A 26,103-nucleotide genomic window follows, 5' to 3' on the forward strand; every position below is an offset into this window, starting at 1 on the left:
AGTTTCCCTTTTTTTAGTAAGCTTTATAATAACCAGTTTATCAGAGATTGACAATGGTGTAATAACCGAAACTGGCCTTTCTAAGTATCAATAAATCTGTAGTTTTTTTGACAATTTCTTAGTTTTTTCATTCAATATGAATAATTACCACAATATCAACTTCTCAACTACACAAAAAGTTTATAATAACTATCGAAAGATCTGTGTTGATGAGCAATTTTGTGTTAAACAGTGTCGTTTCTTCTGCAATGAAAAGAATCTCATGTTGTACGGTGATAAAAATTACGTATATATTCAAAGAAAATTAGTCTGAAGCCATGATACGATAACAAATAATATAACTTGATTGAATTTGGATATGTATAATATATGATAATAGAGCTATCACACTGTTTACTTATCTTTGAACTGAATAAAAGCTTTGAAGTTGATCTGGATTTAAAGTGTAAACAACCTCATTTTCGATTGACTAATCAAACTGTGATTTAGACAGAGCTTATTCATTTTGTGAAACAACCTTTAGGCTAATAGGTTGACAAACAACGGGGACATGATATAGAAGGCTAACTATTAGTCTAATCGTATTCTAGGACATTGAGATAAGGCTTATCTAACACACATATTAGATCATTGTTGAATTTCAATGAAATCAGAGGCCTATTTTTTATCACGAGTGGAGCTCGTGAGATTCTAAAACAAATAGGATGTGGTAGTAAAGGTTAATCTCAAGATAGAGAAGTGGAAATTGATTGTCGAAACTAGGTTTTGGATTATCCTTGATTCATAAGAAGCTAGAATTCATAGATTTGAGGCTCTCATCTTCAACTATGAGAAACTAAACATAGTTCCATGATTCTTTGAGAAAATTTAATCGATTTTGGAGTTTCTGACTGAACCTGACAAATTAAGATCTTTTACGAAAAGAGTCCGAAAAACAATCGATCTTAAGAAATTTTGCAGTTACAGTGACAATGATAAATTACAGTATTATAATATCATGAGTTCCTAATCTCTATGAAGCTACTGCAATGGAACAAGAGCTTGTTCAATTAAAAGTGAAAAATCACTGATTTACAGTATAAAAAACGTTTCCTCAAAATGTAACCCAGTGGAGAGTTTTTTTCTAATCATTCGCGACATTTTTGAGTTTCTCTCTAATCGTTTTAATAATTTTGACCCAGTTATAATAAATAATGATTAACCACAATTTCTATTATAGATTTCAGTTTGTGTCTGAAGAGCATTAAATTACTGATCAGATAGTGTCATTGATGTATGAAAATCAAATAGGAATATAAAGTTATTACTTTCTCTTCGATAATAACATAATGTGAATTGTGATCCACTTTTCACTTCCGTCAACAATTGAACTATGTGTACTCTGAATTACTTATATATATTCTTTAAATAAGCGTTCAGCTTGAAATCGGAATGAAAGTTTATTATTAAAAGCAATGCTCTCGTTATTTTTCAAGCTTGTATTTATTTTAAGCTCAATGATTACTTTCTCTGAGTGCTCAATCAAATTGCAAGACATTGTGACTGACATGTGGCTCCTTAACCTACTTAGATTTAAAATTATTTTCCAGTGTAACAATAGAGTAAATCACAAACTACTACTCACAGGGTGAAACATCAATATAATCTACTAATAAATTAATCAATCATCATAATCATCACAGTTGCTTGATCGCGAAATCGCACCAATCAATCAGTTAATCAATCGTTAGTTGATTGAAGATATTAAAGTCGGTGGGGTGAATCGTATGGAAAGATGAGGCTGTACCTTGATAGTTGAGATGGTGGTATAATCCTCTGCAGATCCGGAAGTCACTTAACCGACGACGGACGATCAAAAATTGGTTGAACCGCTTCGATCACGGTGGAGTGAGCTGGGAATTCACGATTCTTCATCCTCCAGGACACTGGGAAGTGATGTCTGGTGAACAGTTGGTGATGAGCACGATGCAAAAGCGGCTAACCATGCCTCGATCTCTCTGGGAGCTTCACAGATAAACGTGATACAGGTAGTTGTGTCGTAACCTCGTTGTCTCACGGTGAAACCAGCGATTTCTGGGTCTCCTTGCAGACGTTCCACACAGGTATTTCGCAGATTTATCACTCCCAACGGTCTGCAAATCTTCTTCTGCGGGTAGACTGCGGCGAAATGCTCCAAAGAGGTACGGTACACTTTGACATGGACAGCTTGTTTCACTTTTCCAGGACCTATCAGCGTGAGATAACCGTCCATTTCCTCCAAATTGTGATGGCTGTAGCCGATTTTCTCGAAGAACTGGGCCCCGCTACCGCATGCTACGTCGACAGGCATTTTCACGATAAAATCTTTGTTATAAAACACAACAAATATAACAACGTTACTGTCAACTGGTAACTCTAAGCACTCGGGGGGATGTGTTCTTCAATATTGAATAACGCGCAAGCGACTATGCGCTTTTGAACGCGCCGGATCAATTTATAGGTCGGCCAAGTTTGCTCAGAGTTCGTGGAAGGGGCTTGATGAAAATTGAGAGGACAGCTCGCGCTACCTAGTGTTGAAAAAATATACCAAGATTTGTAATTTGACACTGCTGCGCTGTCTAGCGGCAAAAACTGTAACTAATAAGGAGTTTGTAGCTCAATCATGTGTCATGAATCAGATACAGATTGAATTTGAAAAAATTGAGAATTTTTTATTAAAATCAGGTAATGATGACAAATTCCAGGAAGAAACTTTATATATATTTCAAACTGGTTTTATCACAATATATTGTATATTAGATATTTTCATAGATTTCTGTGAATTTCAAAATAAGCCCTTTGCAACGTGTTGATATTCTGTATCATGTATGATACACAGTAGTTCTGACTCCATCTACAGAATCACATAACATCTTTGACAGCAAAACCAAACATAACCCCACCAATGTCGAATAGATGATTAGATGATAATGATAACTGGATTTTATAATGTTTAGTCATCTTTGATCACTAATTTGTTATTTCTCTGTAATTAGTTACCTTTAAATATGGCTGCTGGAGTTACAATCACGTCAAAATGCTGTGAGTATGGCTTTGTTTCATGTTTTCTCAATTGACTTTCATTGGTATCTTGTGACGTTTATATAGGTTAGTTAGCATAGGGATCAAATTAATTGAAATCAATTTAATTTTTTTTGTGGTCTATCTGGTGATTGCTAAGAGTTGTAGTACCATTAAAATACTTCTTTCGATATTGAAAAGAATTTGCATTCCATCTCACTATTTATATGATAAAATTAAAAGATTTTATGTCAGAAGATTACAATATTTCATGGTACTTTTCCACTGCTTTTTAACACTGTTAATTTAGAATCCTTCTTAATAGTACGTTAATTCCTCTATTCCTCTAGTACTATTATGTTATAGCCTTGTATTCTTCCATTGATAATAATAATATAATATTGAATGGATTTTATTGGTGGGGAGCCTCAGAATTTTCAGAACAAACTTTTGGACACCGAATGAAATTAAAAAATGATGATTTTACTTCACATAATGAGTTCCTCTGTAATTAATAACATGCTATTATTAAACAATAAAAATAAGTAATTTACATGCGGTAGCCTAACAAGTAATGAACATCATTATTTAAATGTTTGATTAGTAATAAACATCTCATACAATATACAGGCCCACATATTGTAAAGTACAGTATTATTCCATGTTCAATCTTCAGTCATTTCTCAGGAAATCAAATTTATGTACAATTTATTACCTATATAATAGACTAATCAATTTGGTGTTTCCAAGTACCTCTATATTCATAACATATAGTTTGAAGTAAATTTACAGTTTATCAAAATTCTTTCACAATCTATCAGTATTTTATTTCTCAACAATAGTCCAATTACCAATGCAAAGTCTGCACTGATAGTAAAATATGCTTTAGGCCTAAAGACACATAAGAGTAATCTCTACCTTATGCCTTTATTTGCACAAATATACGAGTTTGTACACATCTAGAATGATATACATAGCAACACATAGCTATGTAAATAATTTGGTGAGTTGAATGAATTGAAATAATTTAAACCAATTAATGACTTGTAGTAATAATATTGTCTGTTACAGTTCAAAGGTTGAGCCTGCTGGCAAAGCGATGCTATTCGGAGCAGGCCTTTCCGAAGATAACGACTCATTACACAATTGTGCCCAGAGATAGCGATCCGAGATGGAAAGGTCAGTAAAGGTCCACATTTGCATTTTTTCATCATGCATTTTGAGTGTCGATTACATTTCATTATGATGACACATGGATTTATGCTTTACTTCCTATGTGAATATTTTGTTATCTATGTGTGTTGTTAACGAGATAATTATAAGAAAATCGTTCAATGTACTTCCTATTGTTATGTTCAATCGTTATCATAATTATGTAGATTATGTAGACTACTTATTTAATTTTTGAAATGTGTACACGGGTAAAAGAAAGGAGACGGGTCCGCGCTACCTGTGCACTGGGCTATCGTTCCAAAAAGGTGCATCCTCTAACTCTCGACTAGCATACTTCATTGTCCTCTCATTCCGCTTCATTACTCTTTTAGTGGCCCCGCGTGCTTTCTTGAAGGCAATTCTAGCTGGTAGCATCAACTTGTATCTATTACTTTGCACCTTACTTACATCTGTTACTTGTATTTTCTGCAATTATTGAATGTGAATTAGTGATCAAGTACTTGTAGTTATTGTATTATTCCCAATGGTTCATTTGATGAAACTCAACTTGCTCACAAGCTATACCAATTAACTTGAGTTACATAAAATACGATACTTATTGAACCTGTTTTTTTATTGATGCGATTTTTTGGTGTCCTTTCAAATTCTATTAGATTGAACAAAACTTGACAATCATATTTAAACGTTATTATGTGTATGTCAAGTCCCATTCAATCTCGTAGAATTTATAAGGACGGCAAACAAATGTACGTCCAAAAATCGATGGGGGCGTTACTTACACACCACGTACATTTGACTGAATTTGTACTCATCGATAGTAATGTGTGTGTTCATCCAATCACTGTATGCTACCACTGGTTTACAGCTGAAAGTGCCTTCAAGTAACCAGACTGGTCCACCAATATATTGCTCGGAGTGGAAACCTTAACAATAGACCACGAGAATGTCGAGAATCAATAACAATAGGCGACCACTGTAGGGTCACTAGAACTTCTACCTGTCCATCCATTATTTTCGGCGGCCCCGTCCCATTTCTTCAACCCTGTGTACACTATAGTGAGGTCCACGTTATAATGGCAGAATTTGATTAGCATTGGTGTTGCTATAGATAGCTATATATGTTGCTATATATAGGTATCTTCTGATAGCTATATATGTTGCTATATAGAGGTATCTTCTATAGAAGGAAGTGTCAAGGCAAAGTATCGACACCGCTGTCTTAACTGCTATTATAACGTGGACCTCACCATACACTCTCTTCATAAAAATATAGGGAGTATTAGAGGTCTCTCCACACTTGGCTACGCTACACTTAAATACGTATTATTTCCCAATGTTATCTCCAAGCTACGAATGTGAACGGGACAGATTCATAGCTTGGATTTAACACTTGGAGATTGCACGTATTTCAGCTTATCGTAGCGTAACCAAGTGTGAAGAACCCTAATAATAATATTAGTATTATTATATTATATTATCGTATTATTATATACTCCCTGACGGATGTTCCTCCTCGCCTGAATCTATCATTTAGGCCGTCAATGGGCCTTACGACTGTTATACTAGACAAATAACCTAGATACATTTGACTGTTGTATAAATTAGAATTGGAACCGTTTTGGGCGTGAGCCTGTGGTGCTCTTCTGTAAGTTTTGTAATTGTAAATTATTAAATAAATAAATACTTTATCCGGGACCGACAGTTTAACGTGCCCATCCGACAACACGGGAGTGACCCGATCAAAAACTTTTGGCTATGAGCTGGTTTGAACCGGGGATCTGTAGGCTGCTACGCAAGCACTCTATCCACTAGACCACGGATCACTCCAGTGAAGAACTCTGAATACTCTATCAAAGTAAATCATAGTGCCAGTTGCACAACAGCCGGTGAAATTTTAACCGTGATTAATTCCACGAGAACCAATCAGAGAAGCCGTCTTTTCAATAACGACTTCTATGATTGGTTCTCGTGAATTAATCACGGTTAAAATTTAACCGGCTGTTGTGCAACCGGCACCTAGTCTCTACAATTTTATTTACACTGAAATAGCTCCCGTTGCTCCACGGGAGCAATTAAAAAGTGATTCTTATATTATCGATATTAGTTTTATTTCCAATTCAATATTGTAACTAAGTAGACTAACTAAATCTGTTAATGGGGTATAAATGTAGAGGGTATGAATGGTATTAGTTATGACCAGATAGTAGTGAGTAGTAAGTGGTTCTGACTCCTACATAACTGCTTGAAAAATAATAGTAAATTCATTTGTCAGATATTGTATAGAAACGTTCCCTATCATTTAAAACAGTCGGAAAATTACAGTATTAACACCTACAAGCAACATTTGAGTAGATGGTTATTAGAAATTGGCAGGGGATGCTGCAGAGCAACTGATTCAAATCCGCCTGTGAATTCAGAACTTGAACTCATATCGAATTCGCCATTTCTAATGAGTACTATACCCATTAAGATACTATTCATATAATATGTCTGTATATACTTATATCTAGTATGAATTTTTTATGTACAATTTATATTCTTTGATTTGTTGAATAATGTTAATAAATTCAATTATAATGTGTACAAAACATGAGAACATAATCTCTATCAACTTGAAAGAACTCACTCCCCACTCACAGACTCAAGTCTTTGTGGAGAGTATTCACTGTTAAATGTTTAAATGAATTTTATAAATTTTGTATTATGTTTTTGTGAATAAAAAGCTATTTGATTTGATCTCTTATGGATTTGTTAGGTAATTCGGGTTCTATTTCACTCTCATTTTGTGGCGGCTGGGTGCTCGTTCTCAGATTTCGTTTCATCATCTCTCATTAATTCATTCATCATCACAAATAGAAGCGTTTGTGCGGCATTATCATTCATCCCCTCATCATTATCACCTGGGCTTAAAATACCCGTGAAGAGTTGTCTTTGTAAATAATAAAATAAATAAATAAATTGTTATCTATTTACTGTAATATTGTTATTTATTTTAGATGTGAACATGGAACGATACGTGGACGAGGCAGACATCCTAGTGGTGGGGGGAGGACCAGCTGGCATGGCGGCTGCCATAAGACTCAGGCAGCTGGCAGAACAAAATGGCAAGGAGCTCCGTGTTTGTCTTGTCGAGAAAGCGGCCGAAATCGGTGAGAAACATCGACAATTCATTTCAAAAAACTTGTGTCGACTTTCGTAGAAACTTGCGAACTTTGAAACTCAGTCTCCAGTCTTGTTTCTCAACAATCAAATCATTCAAAAGTAAATATAATGATTAAACGTTTGTAGAAAAGCAATTTTAAGATGAAATACAATTGAAAATCTATTTACATTTACTTAAAGTATTGAAAAGCTGATATAGTGAGGTCCACGTTATAATGCAGTATTTGATTAACATTGGTGTTGCTATCCTTGTCTATCATCCTTGTATCATCTTCCTATAGTGAGGTCCACGTTATAAAGGTAGTATTTGATTAACATTGGTGTTGCTATCCTTGTCTATCATTCGACAAAGCAGATAGCGCTACTCTGATCTAGCTCTGCAAAGTTGCCAGATCGTTATAATTTAGCAATGTAGAAATATTAGACTGAGTCGCTGTCAATGTTGTAGAACGGTTTCATAATAAAATAGAAACATGCATATATTGTCGAATTCCAGTTTTATCTGGTACAGGACCGTGGTTTACTAAAGTTGAACATAATTACCTTTCAATTATGTTTAGTCTCTTTCAAGCTGACTAAAGTTAAACATAATTACCTGTCAGCTTGAAAGTGACCTGTGCGGTCACGAAATCATGATCCTGTACCAAATAAAACTGTAGAATTTGACAACATATGTGTATTTTCATTTAATGTAGAAATATGATGAATCAACAAAATATTGAATCTCAATAATGATTTTTCGTTTCCCATCCCTGATTAGTGACCCAATTGATTACAGATAATTATTCTGATAAACTCAATTCATCTCTAATTTTTTTATTTATTTTCATTACATTCTTAGCAGAAAATAACATTTGTAAAATCAATCAATTGATTAATAATTTTATTCAATTAAACATAAAACACTTGAAATAAATTGAAATGATATAAAAAATACAACAATTAAACACAAAACACTTAAAATAATATAAAATCTACAATAAAAATACAAATGTCCAATGAAAATACAAAAAACAGGCTTCATGGTAGGGTGTGTTGAAAACATAACCTCTACATAATATTTGGACGATTTGTTACAAAATCAGGAAATTGAAGAAGTTTTGGGCAATAGCCTGTTTTTTCTTTTCCGACTATTGTATTGTTCGCTCTATCTAATAAATAAAAAATAAATAAATAATTATAAGAGTATTTAAGCTGGATTTTCACGTATCAGTATCAGTGGCTGTTGTGTTCAGTGAGAATTTAATTACTATGAGCTCTAATATGGGACTATTCACACCCAGCTCAGCCGAGCTAGTTTGAGTAGCCCCATTAGAATTCATGGTAATTATATTTCCACTGTACCGGACTCGTATCTAATAAAGAGATGTCGGTATCCAGCTTAAATCGATCTAAGGGTCTCTTCAACTTCAGCGTAGCGTAGCTAGAAATACGTCCTTGGAAGACTTAGCCGCCATTTCTCCCAATGTTAATCAATCTGAAAATCGTAGTACAGAAAAAATTCTGTAGCATTTGAAGTATAATGTTAATAACACAGATCTCTCAATTTATATTCAAGCTTGGATTAATATCTTTTCACACCAGGGTAGCGTAGATTGATACATTGGGAGATAGGACGGCTACCTATTCCAAAGACTACGTTTAACGCTAAACCACGTTTACTTGTAGATATGCTTGTATTCATCATAATGTGTTTCATACGGGTTTTAAACGAACAGCTGACATTAATTTCTCCGAGTATCTGCATACGGGCCTAAGCGGGGTACGCTTTACAAGTATACACTGCAATTATTGACCGAGCGAAGTGAGGTCTAAGATTTAAGTCGACGGTTTGGCATTTCTCTTAATGTTTAAATGTTTATTATGTTGCGCATTTACGGCGAACCGCGGTAATAGATTTTCATGAAATTTGACAGGTATGTTCCTTTTTAAATTGCGCGTCGACCTATATACAAGGTTTTTGGAAATTTTGCATTTCAAGGATAATATAAAAGGAAAAAGGAGCCTCCTTCATACGTCAATATTAGAGTGAAAATCAGACTATAGAATTATTCATCATAAATCAGCTGACGAGTTGACTATAAATTGCATGCCATGACGCATGCAATTCAATATCTCAATGTAACTTGGTAAAAAATTAGCAGCTGTGTAGACTATAAATTGCATGCCTCATTGAATGCAATTTTTATGCACTATTAAAATAGGATGCAAAGAACTTATAACAGCTCGTCTGGGCGCCTAGATGTCTTCTGGTTTTCTCGCGCTAAATTCCGGAAAGCGTTATATGATAATTAAATCTTGTGTAAGCATGATCTGATCAAATAAATAGTTAGTGTATCAGTGTGGATGTGCTTATGGTTTGGGACGTCGTTATAACTGCGCGAGGTCCACTGTTCACAGAACTACTAGTTTAGAAAGTATTCCCACAGAAATCATATGTTCCAGTGCACTCGTAAAGCGCACCTGATTCAACCATGTTCAAATGTCTTGACCGAGCTTGTTGAAACTGAAAAATAGAGTTCTAAATATAAAATCTGGAGATCAAAGTGGCTATAGTTACTATGCCATAAAGTAGTTTTGTCTAAAATTGGGAATAGGTTGGCTATAAGTTGAGGATGATTTCTAAACAAGCTGTCACTCTGTTAGCTTTGTAGAAAGTTGAAGTGCTAGAAACTCCAATAATTAAATGTAACACTGCTGTCTCAATTTCTGCGACTTCCGGTAAAGTTATCTGAGCTTAAGTGGAGTTCACATTAGTCAATTTTTAGATAATTAGATGTAACACTGCTGTCTCAATTTCTGTGGCCTCCAGTAAAGCTATCTGAGCTCAAGTGGAGTTCACATTAGTCAATTTCTTTACATGTTTACATTAGTCAAATTTTCTTGACTTCAAGAAAACTTTGAATTTGAGAAAACAATACTAATGTAAACCCCCACTCTAGTGAATCAATCGTAGCGAAATGAATTGAGTCACATTTATCTACTACAGATGGCTGTGGTAGAGAACTTCCTCATCACAAAAAAATACAACGCGACATATTTGTATATTTATTAAATTCCACTAACAATATAACTAGATGCCGCTATAGAACAGTGTAGATCACTTGATACCATTTCATCTCACTTTTGAGAGTTTAGTTGGCAATTGGTCTCACTGGCAAAGAGCTCCTACACAATTCGATGTCTAATGTCTATGGATACAGAGGTTATGTGATCATTGTAATGCCGTAGCCATATGTTGGCCTAGTCGCTGACCCAGTCCGATAAAGTTGCAATTCCTTACGAAGGCCAATGAAGGCCTGCGCTGGTAAACCACCCATCTACACACTGGCGCTGGTCGACATTGGGTCAACATGTGGACTATAGTGAGGTGGTCTACGTTATAATATGTCAGTGGAGAAAGGTAGGAGAACAACGTGGCCGATCCTCAGTCTTGTCAACGCATTCTATAGACGGTAGCCGATACAGGTTTATTGATGTAATATTAACTGTTCATTCTCCTTTTAAATAATCAATATATATTTTATTAAGCAAGAAATGATATTTTTCAATAATTTTATAATGAATTTTCATAATTGACCTAGTGAAGTGAGATCTAAGAGTCAAGTCGACGGTTTGGCATTTCTCTTAATGTTTAAATGTTTATATGTTTTTATGTTGCGCATTTACGGCGAAACGCGGTAATAGATTTTCATGAAATTTGACAGGTATGTTCCTTTTTAAATTGCGCGTCGACGTATATACAAGGTTTCTGGAAATTTTGCATTTCAAAGATAATATAAAAGGAAAAAGGAGCCTCCTTCATACGCCAATATTACCGTAAAAACAGACTATAGAATTATTCATCATAAATCAGCTGTCTAGTGGACTATAATACTACCCGTTCAAAAACATCGAACATCTTGAAAATGTATCTTTCCATTAACGTTAGTAGACAGTTGACTATAATACTACCCGTTCAAAAACATCGAACATCTTGAAAATTGTATCTTTCCATCAACCTTGTAGACAGTTGCAGCCAGACCTGATAACAGCGCTCACACTCACATTCCGGGACGACACGCCACGGTACGATATAGGTCAGAAAGCTCTATGTTTATTTAGGATTTTTTCTAGACATTTTTAATTGATAAATTATTTATTTATTTTTGAGAGAACATAACAACAGGTCATTGTAACTCGCTGAGCGCGAGGTCTACTGTTCACAGAACTACTAGTTCTAGATTGTTGAAAGACGATCTGGCAACAGAGCAAAGCGAGAAAGAGACAGCGCTATCCACTTTGTTGAATGATAGACAAGGATAGCAACACCATTGCTAATCAAACACTGTCATTATAATGTGGACCTCACTATAGGCATTATATCCTTGCTAGCCCACTTTGAGGTTATGTTGTGGTGCCCAGGTATGCCGATGGACAACCACGGCAATTACGTGGTGCGTCTGGGTCACGTGGTGCGTTGGCTGGGGGAGCAGGCGGAGGCGGCGGGGGTGGAGATGTATCCGGGGTATGCGGCCGCTGACCTGCTCTATCACGAGGACGGCAGCATTAAAGGGGTCGCCACCAACGATGTCGGCATTGCTAAGGATGGATCGCCCAAGGTATGATAACAACAAATATTTATTTATAAGTTTACGAAATATATATTTATAAGTTTACGAAATATAATAATACCATAGAGAAACAATAGCGTAAGTAGATATCCCATGGTATAGGGCATTTATGTCGCAACTTTTACTGTTATCTCAAGCCGATTGCTGTCGATTTATACTGTTTTGACCGGGTAAGAGTGTATGAACGGCACAATATGAGAGACTACCAGCGTCATAAAGCTTCACAGGAAAGAACTACGTGGACTATCAGCTTGAGATAACAGTAAAAGTTGCGACATAAACGCCCTATACCATGGGATATCTAATTACGCTATTGTTTCTCTATGATAATACTTTGATTTTATGCGAGGAGATTTCTCCATATTTGGAAGATTAAGACGTTGATGTTGTCAATACTACTATATTCATAAAAATATTAGAATATATTGTGGTATTTCTTCATAATTGAAAGAATAAGTCGTTGATGTTGTCAATACCACATAAATATACCACTATGAATATAGTGGTATTGACAACATCAATGTCTTAGAATATTCTTAAAATATAATAAGATAAATTCAGCTTTAACATAATTTCAAGTAGCAGGTCATATTAATAGTTTTTCAGGCGTTTTCAGGCGGCGTTCTGAGGAGTCGGCAGGGCAGGAAGCTCTCCGATTGGCTGATTGGGTTGACACCTGAAAAAACGTAAAAACGCTTGAAAAACACTTAATGTAGTCTTGTTCTTGGATAGACTACAGTGAGGTCCACGTTATAATGGCAGTGTTTGTTTAGCAATGGTATTGCTATCCTTGTCTTATCATTCAACAAAGCTGATAGCGCTATTTCTTTCTCGCTTTGCTCTGTTGCCAGATCGTCTTTCAGCAATGTAGAATTCATCATTAATCAACAAAATATTCATCTTAATTATGAAGATTCATTGAAAAATATAATTTTTTGCCTTAAGTACATGGGTTTCCCATAAATGAATAGGTTAATTTCCAATAGAATTAAATTCCATATTTTTTCATAAGCCTATTGTATTGTAGATAGTTTGTACTTTTTATGTTTTAATTGTTTGATTGTATTTTTTAAAGGAAATACGTTTATGTATTATTTATTTATTTATAATTGATTATTTCAAACAAGAATGAACAGTTAATATTACATCAATTAACCTGTATCAGCTACTGTCTATAGAAGGCATTGATAAGACAGAGGATAGGCAACGCTGCTCTCCTATCTTTCTTCACTGCCATTATAACGTGGACCTCACTATAGCTCTCCTCAATGGTATATGGTATATGGTATATGGTATATACCTCAAACAGTATCCTTGTCAATTCTGATAGAAAAATTCTATAGCTCCCACACATCCACCCATTAGATTGATAAAAGTGGATTTGACAATTGAAACAGTAATTTTAAATTAAAATTTGTTGTGTTTTGTGTTCAGGATACATTCGAACGAGGTATGGAACTACACGCCAAAGTGACCATCTTCGCGGAGGGTTGCCACGGTCACCTGAGCAAACAGCTGATCAGCAAGTTCAACCTGCGTGATGAGGCCGAGCCACAGTCGTACGGTCTTGGCCTCAAGGAGGTCTGGGAGATCAAACCTGAACTGCACTCTCCTGGCAGGGTGGAGCATACTATTGGATGGCCCCTCGTGAGTATAAGTTACATCGAATGATAGTAATAATCAAATCAAGCATTATTGTTTACATCATCAAAATTGAACGAAATACACAACATCCACTAATCATCCTATCATATCCTATTATATTAAGCGAGCAATTTCTGTATTTTTATATCTGCTTATATGTTCAACGGATCTCGAAAACGGCTCTAACGATTTTCACGAAATTTGGAACATAGTAAGTTTATGATATAAAAATTCGATTGCACTAGGTCTCATCCTTAGAAAACTCGCTGAACGACATTAAAAGGATAATTCATCCTTGGCTGAAACAGCTGTGGATAGTAAAAAAGTGAGTGAGCGAGTGAGTATGTGAAAAATCAAAATATCGCATCCCCGAAATTTATAAGATGACATATAGCCAGCTGTGAAATATAAACACGATCATTTTAGAGAATTGTGTTCTGTTTATCAATAAATAAAAATAACGAGCGAAGCTCGATGCCCCGATATATTATACCTTATAATATAAGGAAACTATTTCTAACAGGTTCAATTTGAGTATATCAATATAATATAATGTATCATCAATACATAAATAATTGAATTAAAAAACTTTTTTTAAGTACACAACCCATGTATCAAAATATTGGGATGATTAGACTGCTGAAGAAAATGGACCTCAACATGTTTATAGTAATAAAATGATATACTGATAGATACTGTTGGTATAGTGAGGTCCACATTAAAATGACAGTGGAGAAAAATAGGAAAACATCGTTACCAATTCTCTAGAGGCTCCTAGAGCCATCGTGTATTCCTTATCTGCAATTGAAATTAATCTATCTATATATATAAAAGCGAAATGGCACTCACTCACTGACTGACTGACTCACTCACTCACTCACTCACTCACTCACTCACTCGCAGAACTAAAAATCTACCGGACCAAAAACGTTCAAATTTGGTAGGTATGTTCAGTTGGCCCTTTAGAGGCGCACTAAGAAATCTTTTGGCAATATTTTAACTCTAAGGGTTGTTTTTAAGGGTTTAAAGTTCGTCTTTTAGCATGTATATTCTTCTTCTCCCAATCTCTTAATTATAATTGAAATTTCCATATCATATGTTACTATAGAACTATAATCTAGATAGAGTACCTCTTCGAAACAGTTGTTAACTGGCAACTAAATTAATAATTTTGTCAGGTTGGCATTAAGTTGAGTAGACTTTGTTAGGTTGGCACAAAGTTGAAGATTTAAATGCATTTATCGCGGAAAAATTGATTGGGCACTGCTACTTCAATCCTGGGAATATTATATTAATAGCCGTCAGGCTTGCTTCGCTCGCCATATCCGTTTAGCCAGACGTTTAGTCTGGACCCCCGACGGATTGTCCTAACATATGATAGAAATGCCCAAATGAAAAATGTAGGCGAGCGAAGCGAGCCTGCTGATCTCATTCTTGGACGATACAGTCGGGGGTCCAGGGGGCGGAGCCCCCTGGCTAGATGGATATGGCGAGCGAAGCGAGCCTGACGGCTAGTATTATATATATCACCCTTCATAGGACAAGCATACTTATGGTTTCATTTCATTTCATAATTTCTTTATTCATAAATTTGTACATTGTTCTCTGTATATGTTCATGATTTCGAAATTGAAATTTATCCAATTTTCGTCATCGTTTCCAGGACAAGCACACATATGGTGGCTCATTCCTGTACCATCTAAACGAGTCGACTCCTCTGATAGCGGTCGGCTTCGTGGTAGGCCTGGACTACACCAATCCCTATCTCAGTCCCTTCAGGGAGTTCCAGCGCTTCAAGCACCATCCCTCTGTCAAACAGACTCTCGAAGGCGGAAAAAGGTAATTAATCATTTATTTATTTATTCATATGGCTTTTATCGGCAGAGAGATCATTTTGGATGTTCTGCCTTGCCGTATTACCCAATGTCATTTCCTATCAACAATCAAGTTGATAGGTTATGTATTGAGTTCTTTATTGGAAAAAGGTAGCCCAATTTAAATAATGATTATTATAAACTAACAGGTAACCCGTGCTCTGCAAGGGTTTGGTTAAAAACTTGACAAACTGAAAACTTGACTTATTGAAATCTTGGAGAGTTGAAAATAGGCTAGACCTATAAACATCTTCAATAAATGTCGAATCTATATGCAAAATTTCAAGACGTGATGATGCGTCACTTGTGAATTTCCTTCCGCACTTGTATAAGCCAATTATTTTCTTTATTATAAAACAGCAGGTGCTCTGCAAGGGCCTGATTAAAAACTTGACAAACTGAAAACTTTACGTAATGAAATCTTGGAGAATTGAAAATAGGCTAGGCCTATAACCATCCTCGGTAAATTGAGAATCTATATGCAAAATTTCAAGACGTGATGATGCGTCACTTGTGAATTTCCTTTACCGCACTTGTATAAGCCAATTTTTCTTTATATAAAACAGCAGGTGCTCTGCAAGGGCCTAATTAAAAATTTGATAAACTGAAAACTTGACGTAATGAAATCTTGGAGAATGAAAATAGGCTAGGCCTATAACCATCCTCGTAAATTGAGAATCTATATGCAAAATTTCAAGACGTGATGATGCGTCACTTGTGATTTCCTATACCGGACTTGTATTAGCCATTATTTCTTTTATAAAACAGCAGGTGCTCTGCCAGGGCCTAATTGAAAACTTGATAAACTGAAAACTTGACGTAATGAAATCTTGGAGAATTGAAAATAGGCTAGGCCTATAACCATCCTTGGTAAATTGACAATCTATGTGTAAAATTTCAAGGTAATCAGTTGAGTAGTTCAGACGTGATGATGCGTCATTCGTGAATTTCCTATCCTGTACTATAATCCATAGGATATATATCCTTATTGATTTCCTATAAGCACTACCTGCGTAAACAAAGCCATAGTGCATGACAGGTGGTTGATTGTAACGTCAGCACAGGTAGGGCTGCTACACCAATAAAAAACTAGCTGATATCGATCAGCTGAAATGAACAAATTTTATTGGTGTAGGAGGCCTACCTGTGCTGACGTCACCAGAATGCACTATGGCTTTGTTTACGGAGGTAGTGGTAAAAGCCAGTTCTTTCCTTTATTATATTATATATATCAGTACTAATTTTCAGGATAGCATACGGAGCCGCGCCCTGAACGAAGGCGGGTTCCAGTCGATTCCCCGCCTGACTTTCCCGGGCGGCTGCCTGGTGGGGTGTGGAGCCGGCTTCCTCAATGTGCCCAAGATCAAGGGAACTCACAACGCCATGAAGTCCGGTATGCTGGCTGCTGAGAGTGCTTTCGAGGCGGTCACTAGCGAAGCGCAGTCTCCTACCGTCGGTAAATGAACCGTAAAATATTTATTTAATTAAAATGAATTCATTATTATTCAATTTATTCTATACTATTATTTTATAATATAAAATATTAATTGTTATAACTTATCATTATTATTTTATACAATAGAATACTGTACTTTTGCAGTGGAGAAGATCGTTCAAGAAATACCAATATCGGGGACCGAGCTTCGCTCTGGAGCACAAAAGCATAATGAATTTATTACGAAAGAAGAAATTATAATAACATTTATAACATTCATACAGGAATGTTCTATCTAATCACAGTAAATTGAGATTAATTCCAGAGAAATGCAAAAATTTCCCTCACAAAGGCCCAGTTGCACAAAAGCCGGTTAAATTTTAATCCTGATTAACTTCAATAAATCAAAACAGAGAAGACCATTTCAAAAGATGGATCTACTGGAATTAATCAGGATTGGAAATAACCCGATTTTTTGCAACCGGCACTAAGTACCTGATTGAATGATTACAAAAGTTCAACAGCTGAGTCATAATTTTGACACAGTCCCACACACATGAACTTGCTCACTCACTTCCTCACCAACAGACGACGAAATATAATTAATCAGCTGTTTTTCCAAGATGATAATTATTATCATTTTAATGTCCTTCAGCGAGTTTTTCCATGGATGAGACCTAGTGCAATCGAATCTTTATGTTATAAACCTACCATGTTCTGAATTTCGTGAGAATCGTTAGAGCCGTTTTCGAGATCCGGTGAAATGCAAACATATAAACATTTAAACATATAAACAGAAGTTGCTCGTTTAATAGTATAGGATAGTGAAAAGATAGCATAAGAAGATATCTCATGGTATAGGCGTTTCATGTTTCAATTTCAGTATAACTCACTGATAGTCCTAGTAGTTACTTTTTGTGAAGCGATGTGACGCTGGTAGTCTCTCATACTGTGCCGTTCTTACACTCTCACCCCAACAAAACAGTAATAAAAGATAGTAGTTGACAATAATTGGCTTGAATTAATAAAGAATCTGCTTGAAATTTGCAACATTAACTAACTGTACAATGGGATATCTAATTATGCCATCTTTTCTCTATGGAAATCGGAGATAAAGAAACAACTTAGCGTCTTCTCTATAAACGAAAAGATATCTCAAGTCGAAATTGACAGAGATTGAAACTGCACCAACCTGTGAATAAAATGGAGGAAGACAGGTTACCAAAATAATTGTGCTCAACAACTACAACCCAGAAGGCAAGAGAGGCGGAGAGTGTCCAAGAAAAAGATGGATAGATATGAGGTTCAGACAGAGATGCCTAAACCATGAAGAAGATAATTTCTTTATTGCAGATGATGCCCACATGAGCTTTTTGCTTGTGCGTGGGTAATTTAAAGTGCGTTGATGAATTGAACAGGTGATCAAACGTCCATGCCATAGGTGGGATTCGAACCCACGAACCACGAGGTGCTACAGACCTAAGTTAGTAACGCTCCTCACCACTAGATCAACCCGGCCGGAAATTAAAAAAATATTCATCAACAGAGAAACATATATATACATCTTCCTGCAATATTATTGATGGTAATCATTATAATTTTATCTCATGAAGATTTTGATTTTCACTTTCTTATTAAACTCTACCGAACTCACTGAAAAGTATAGTAAAGAAATAACAATTCAAGAAGAAGTGTCTATATTCATTTCTCAGTAAGGGGCTTTTTTATTATACAGACGAATCCATGCTCACAAGTAGACTATGGCCCGGTTGCACAAAGCCGGTTAAATTTTAACCGTGATTAATTTCACGAGACCAATCAGAGAAGGCCTTTTTGATAAGACGGCTTCTCTAATTGGTTCTCGTGCAATTAATCACTATTAGAATTTAACCGGCTTTTGTGCAACCGGCACTATGTATTTTTCAAGCTTTATAAATTGTAAAATTCCTCAAGTGATATTATTTTCCATAATTACGATTCCTGTAATTGAAATTTATAAACTGCAACCAGCTCTTCAACAGAAGCTCTTGATAATAATCGTATTACTATAATGTGTTACAGGTTTGGAGCCAGTGTCTTACACAGATAAGATAAAGAACAGCTGGATTTGGAAGGAGTTGAAGGAGGTGAGAAACGTGAGGCCCTCCTTCCACAATCCACTCGGCCTGTTCGGAGGTATGGCCTACTCAGGCCTGTCTCTCATTCTCAAGGGCAAGGAACCATGGACTCTGAAACACGGAGGCAAGTCTATCAACTATAGTGAGGTCCACGTTATAATGGTAGTATTTTATTAACAATGAAATATATCTCATACAAGAAATACTTGTATGAGCTATATTCCATAGAAGGCACTGACAAGACAGAGAATCGGCAACGCTGTAATCCCATCTTTCTCCAGTGCCATTATAACGGACCACTCTATAGTATCAAATTTTCTTTCGAACGTTGTTGATGTCTTGTCAATATCAAGATCAAATATTTAATTTGAAAAAATAAATTTATGATTATAGTTCATGTTTTATTATATTCATAGTGATTGGAAATTCTAACCAGTCATTTAGAAGTTTAACCAGGGCCGTGTATTATATTCATAGTAGTTGGAAATTCTAACTAGTCCTTCAGAAGTTTAACCAGGGCCTTTTTGCATGATATAATACAAGCTAACAGTCTTATTTTCCTATTTCAATAAACAGCTGACTACTGGTGGGTTCTTGTTTGTGAGTAAAGGTAGGCGCACACAGATCGTCATCGGACGATTAGATTTGATGCATTGTTTTCAATTGGGTGCGCATACCTATCCGCATCGTACGCATCGTAGATCGGAAATGCCGTCAGGAATTGCGAGAGGAGCATTGAAGCCGACGGCTCCGTTCGGATTTAATGACTCAATGGCTCAATCGCACGGCGATAAGTGATGTTCAGTTTAACAGCTGTATGTTGTCTAATGACATTCAAAAGCTCAAAAAACATTACTTGCGAAATGCGGAAGTAGCTAAAAAATTATTATATAATATTGTAAATAGTAGTTAAAAGAATCATATTATTCATTAATAAGAATAGTGATACATTCAACTTGAGGATAATCCATATAATTTGCGTCCCTCCATCCATTACAATTTGATATTGACTTTACCAGCTTAAGTGTATGTAGACGTCAGTTTGAATATCAGTGTTACTTGTTTATAAATAAAGTCCCAACTGATTTCATTGTTAATAGAATTACAAAATCCATAATGCATCTTATACTGGATTGGATTAGGATAAATGTTTATTTTAAATTATCTATATCCATTATGTAGTGTTTCTTCCTATGTTATAAATTTTAAAAGATATTATTGTCATGGCTTCCTTGAATTGGTCTTTTTGAGTTTGTCACTTGCTTGTGATTTTGTTACTTTGTCTTAGTATTGAGATGTGACCTGATTTCCATAATTTTAGTTATTCTAGTGGTTTGAATAAGCTCTTTTTCTTTCTATTGACATGTTTTCTGTACCTAGTTGTTCGAACTCACTGCCGGCGCACAAGTTTTCTTTCCCAGTAGTGCCATTTTGTAAGTTAGAATATTTATTTTATCAATCTGTATTATTTTATGGCAAATAAATGAATTTGAATTTGAATATTACTTCGTCTTCAATTAATCAGGAAACAGATGATTAAATTCTCCGTATTCTATCCTTTTCTATTAATTCTATGGATCCAAATTTTTCGTTTTCTCTTCCTAAGTCGCTGACCTCTTCTTCATCTTCGGCTAACAAACAAGAAAGTTACGATTATAACTGCTTCTCCGCTACTGCTATCCATCACTTATATACTGTAATATTTGTTTATTGAATACCTAATTCGCACACGACTCGACATACATCGCAATGAACTAAAAAGCAAATACTCATATGACGACTAGTGTGCTCAGCACCTAAAAAAAGTACGATCCGTCTGATGACGATCTGTGTGCGCCTACCTTAAACTGCCGACGTCGACGACGACAGGCATTGTTGTCTGATGACATTCATATTGTCCAAATTTCAAATGTGCTAAAACAGCTGATCAGATAACTTTTCGTTTATTATCTAAGAAACAGAAAATTTCTAATAATTTCAACATAGATTTAGAAGCAAAATCTCCCTCTCCATTTAAAGCATAATTGAATAGAATTCCTAAAGTTATTTAGACAAATCGATATGTACCTGATCTGAGATCTTCCCCCTGTCGTGGTCGATGACGGAATTTTTGCACAAACCAAAACCCACCTTAATTGACTGTTTTTATTTTATAACACATACTCTGCAATGGGTCTTTCTATTACAAAATAAAAATCAATCAATCAATCTGCTATCCTGAAAATGTATCACTGAAAACAATGCGTATTCTAGTAATTGACTGTATGTATTTTGCAGCTCCTGACCACGCCAGACTGAAACCAGCCTCCGAGTGCAAGCCGATCGACTACCCGAAACCCGACAACCAGATCAGCTTCGACCTGTTGTCCTCGGTGGCCCTCACAGGCACCAACCACGAGGGAGACCAGCCACCCCATCTCACACTCAAGGACGACACAGTCCCTGTCAAGCACAACCTGGCCGTCTACGATGGACCTGAGGGCCGCTTTTGCCCCGCCGGTCAGTCTTGCTTCTATCTATCTGTCTGATTCTGAAGATATTACAAAACCGAAGTTAGAGGGCATTGAATTTAATTGAATTGCTGCCTTTATAGTCTGGTTTTCACTAGTAGGTTTTCACTCTACTCTACTTATTTGGTTTTCACTACAATTGAGAATAGTAGGTAAAGTGTGTTTTCTAGTGAACAGAACTAACCTTACCACGACTCTACTCTACTAGCTCGAGACTGTTTTTATTAGCATGGTAGTGGTAGAGTAGAGTGAGAAGCGGTGGTGGGGGAGGCAAGTGGTAGAGTACTATCCCACGGTGCTATCCTACTCTACTCTACTAAATATTATTTATTACTAAATATTTATTTCATGGTTTTAAAGTTTGTTTCATGTTTTTACGAAAGTTTCACTATCAATCTATCCAAATTTGAAATGGTTTGTTTTATTCTAATCTATATTCTCATATTGTGATTTGGTGTAGAAAATTGAAATGGACATAACCTATGTATAATATTTGGAAAATTTGAAACTAAATTAGGAAATTGAAAAAGTTTTGGGCAATAGCCTGTTTTTTCTTTTCCGACCATTGTATTGTTTGGGCTAACCTAATAAATAAATAAAAACTAGTACTTTATCAAGACTCTACTCTACCATGAACGTTTTCATTGGGAGAGTTCACAATATAGTTAGTACTTGCCCACGGAACTCTACCACTAACTCTACTAATGAAAACCAGGCTTATTTGAGTGCTGCATTAGAGAGTGTTATAAAAAATGGAGCGGCGATCCACCACTCGTTGATATTGAAGTGTTATATTGTGCATTGTATCATAGAGAAAATATAGCATAAGGAGATATCTCATGGTATGGGTAGTTTATGTTCCAAATTTCAAGCCGTTTTCTTGTTAACTCAAGCCGATTACTGTTGACTACTGTTTTGGCCGAGTAAGAATGTTAGAATGCTCGAGTGACGTTCGATTGCGGAGCAGAGCGAAAGTCTGTACGCACCTTTAGATCCCTTCACAATCATGAAGAGTAACCTGATTTGCAAACTTGTAATGCAGTATTATACCATGAAGATTTTGAAGAATTTCTTAATAGTTAAATGAGAATTTATGTTTGAAAACCAATAATTTGAGAGTGGAAAATAATCGTAGTTCCAATTATGAGAGGGATATTATAGTTTAAAAACGGTCTGCATTTTCTGGGTAGAATTAACTCGTTAATCATTCGCTCTGAGACTACCAGCGTCACATACCTTCACCAAAAAGAAGTACTAGGACTATCAGCTTGAGTTAACATTGAAAATGTGTAGGTCTAGTGGATAGAGTGCTTGCTTAGCAGCATAGAGATCCCGGGTTCAAACCCTCTCATAGCCAAAACATTTTTAACCAGATCACTCCCGTGGATGGGCACGTCAATTTGTCGGTCCCGGCTGAAGTATGACAGTCGTAGGCCCATTGACGGCTTGAATTATATGTTCAGGCGGTGGGATCTTCCCGCAAGGGACTCCCCACCAACAAAAGCCATACGAATTTACTTTTTTTATGTGAACATAATCGCCCTATACCATGGATATCTTCTTGTGGTATCTTTTATCTATGATTGTATTTATTTATTTTATTATTATAATTTTTACGAGAAGCACCGAATGGGAGAGAAAACTAAGGATACTCCTTGTACCATTCTCTCCCAAATTTAGATAATAATTATTTAGTGATGTTTGAATGATGGTACTGTAATAAATATACATTTTTAATCAGTTTATTTGTATTTTTTCGCAGAGTCTACGAGTTCGTACCTCTGGTAATAGGGCAAGGAAAGTAAAAAGAAGTACTAGGACTATCAGCTTGAGTTAACATTGAAAATGTGTAGGTCTAGTGGATAGAGTGCTTGCTTAGGTGCATAGAGATCCCGGGTTCAAACCCTCTTATAGCCAAACATTTTTAACCAGATCACTCCCGTGTAAATTGGATGGGCACGTCAATTTGTCGGTCCCGGCTGAAGTATGACAGTCGTAAGGCCCATTGACAGCTTAAATTATATATTCAGGTGGTGGGACCTTCCCGCAAGGGACTCCCCACCAACAAAAGCCATACGAATTTACTTTTTTTATGTGAACATAATCGCCATATACCATGGATATCTATCTTACTGTGGTATCTTTTATCTATGATTGTATTTAGTGATGATTGAATGATGGTACTGTAATAAATATACATTTTTAAATCATTGAAAGAATAAGACTTTGATATTATCAATATCACTTTTATTTATTCGAAAATTAATTTTAATCAATTATTTAGTGGTATTGACAATATCAAAGTCTTATTCTTTCAATTATGGAGAAATACCACAACATCTCATACCATACAATCAAATCATTTCTAAATCAGTTTATTTTTATTTTTTCGCAGGAGTCTACGAGTTCGTACCTCTGGAGACAGGTGAAGGCCAGCGACTGCAGATCAACGCACAAAACTGCATACACTGCAAAACTTGTGACATCAAGGACCCCAGCCAGAACATCAACTGGGTTGTGCCCGAGGGTGGGGGTGGTCCCGCCTACAATGGCATGTAAGATCAAGGTCAACAAACTAAGGTCAAGGTCAAGCAACTAAGGTCAAAGATCAAGCAACTAAGCTCAAGGTCAAAGGGCACCTGAGGATCTTAGGTACAAGGACAACACCTTAGAAGAACTCCATTCTAAACCACCTTACAAATTATCTCTAGCCTTCCATTGGTAAATTGGTGCTGACATTCTGTCATCAAAATTATTGTCTGAACAAAACTAAAGTCTTTAATAGACGCTCAATACTGTTGTACAATATAGTACCTACGTTTAACATCTGGCCGCAGAGTCTATGACTTGTTTATCATAGTTGTGTCGCTCGATGATATGAAAGCTCTATATTGTACAATAATCTTGAACGTCTATTCAAAGCATATTATTTTAAAATATAATACCTACTTATAACATAAGGCCGCAGTGTCTATAACTTGTTTACTACAGTTCTGTTGTGGAGTAATGATATAAGTATATATTATATTGGACAATAATATTGAGCGTCAATTTGAGGCTTAACGGCCGGTCTCTGGGACACTTGTTAAATCTAATGGACCATGAAATGTTTGGATTTAATAAGTGTCCTAGAAACTGGGCCTGAAAGTAGTTTTGATACTGGCGAAACCCGATTTTCGGGCGTTCTATTGAGCGTCAATTTGAGGCTTAACGTCCATCTCTAGGACACTTGTTAAATCTAATGGACCATGAAATGTATGGATTTAATAAGTGTCCTAGAAACTGGGCCTGAAAGTAGTTTTGATACTGGCGAAACCCGATTTTCCAATACAGTTCAAAGGATGATTTTACCAGGACCTCCTGTATACCTGTATGTAGAAGGTCTTGATTATACTCTGGATGGGGAGAAGATATATTTCTTCTTCCTCCTATCGAATATACCTCCTTTCAACTTCTTCATAGTCATCTTTTGGAGTTATGTTTGAAATATTTTGATACGGTACCATCATAAAACGAGTTTGTTGATGGATGAATGTATTTTTATACTATTCAAATTAATTTTTTTAATAAAGGTAATTGTACAACTTACAAGAGTATGAAACATTCTTTTTCCGAAAAACGCCCCCGTCCTCGAACAATTATTGAGCCCACCTATATTTCCCATCTCTCAGTTGCCATCTATTGAAAAATGGGTACCGTAGCTACAAAGTCAAAACCATGTTTTTGTATGTACGGTATCCTAAGGTATTTTCCACTACGGTATTCGAATGAAATCTTTTAGGATGACAATGTTTTCTTCCATACAACATACATTCAGCAAATCGTGAATTCAAGTTCTTATTGTATAATATATATTACAGGTTTGAATAGTGTATTCATATTCATAGGTACTCTATATATTATAATCGGTACGTGAAGTACTGGTTCACGAAATTATATATTCTGTATACATTTTTCTATTCATGGCTAGGCTTTCTCTGTTTAATGTGTTACCTGTTAATTATATGTTCATTTATAATTCTCTCATACATTAAGCTCAATATTTTATTTGTTCTTTTTCATTTTATTTATGTAATTTTTAAGTGGTAGCGGCTGTGGATTGTATTTATCCTTCTAGAAGAGATTATTTTTATAAAATAGTAATGCCACAGCTCTCTATCAAAATCACTGTGTCATATTCATGGAAACTTTGTGTTTTGCTTTTTGTTTTTTAATTTATTATATTTCTGTTTTGCTTATGAAGTTTTCCGTTTAATTTTGACCATACCTTATCTTATCCTTATGGTGAACTGAAATGTAAATCATCAGTCTTTATGAAAGTACCACCTATTTAAGATTTGAATATGGTAGGTATCAGGCTAAGGCTTAATTCTCTAAATAAATTTAGTATGCAAATGGTTCCCAATCATTTTCACATTTGAATCCTAATTTTTGTAAATTAAGAGTCTGGGAAATTCAGCAGCCAAGTTCATCCTACTGCGAAACCAGAAATTTTTCAACTTATTCATTCAATTGAATAATACAAGATGTAGAATT

General features: G+C 35.7%; 1 protein-coding gene across 1 annotated transcript; it reads left to right on the forward strand.

Annotated features, from left to right (window-relative positions):
- The first annotated feature begins 2,879 nt into the window (after positions 1 to 2,879).
- Positions 2,880 to 25,809, forward strand: LOC111044225 (electron transfer flavoprotein-ubiquinone oxidoreductase, mitochondrial). Its single transcript, XM_039439427.1, is given in 11 exon segments — positions 2,880 to 3,060; positions 4,111 to 4,218; positions 7,209 to 7,361; positions 11,779 to 11,975; positions 13,422 to 13,634; positions 15,295 to 15,470; positions 16,754 to 16,764; positions 16,767 to 16,961; positions 19,002 to 19,181; positions 21,335 to 21,556; positions 23,963 to 25,809. Coding segments are annotated over 11 exon segments (1,653 nt in total). The 5' UTR covers positions 2,880 to 3,026; the 3' UTR covers positions 24,127 to 25,809.
- The last annotated feature ends 294 nt before the right edge of the window (positions 25,810 to 26,103 follow it).

Source organism: Nilaparvata lugens, chromosome 12 (genome assembly GCF_014356525.2).
Source record: "Nilaparvata lugens isolate BPH chromosome 12, ASM1435652v1, whole genome shotgun sequence".
Classification (NCBI taxonomy): domain Eukaryota; kingdom Metazoa; phylum Arthropoda; class Insecta; order Hemiptera; family Delphacidae; genus Nilaparvata; species Nilaparvata lugens.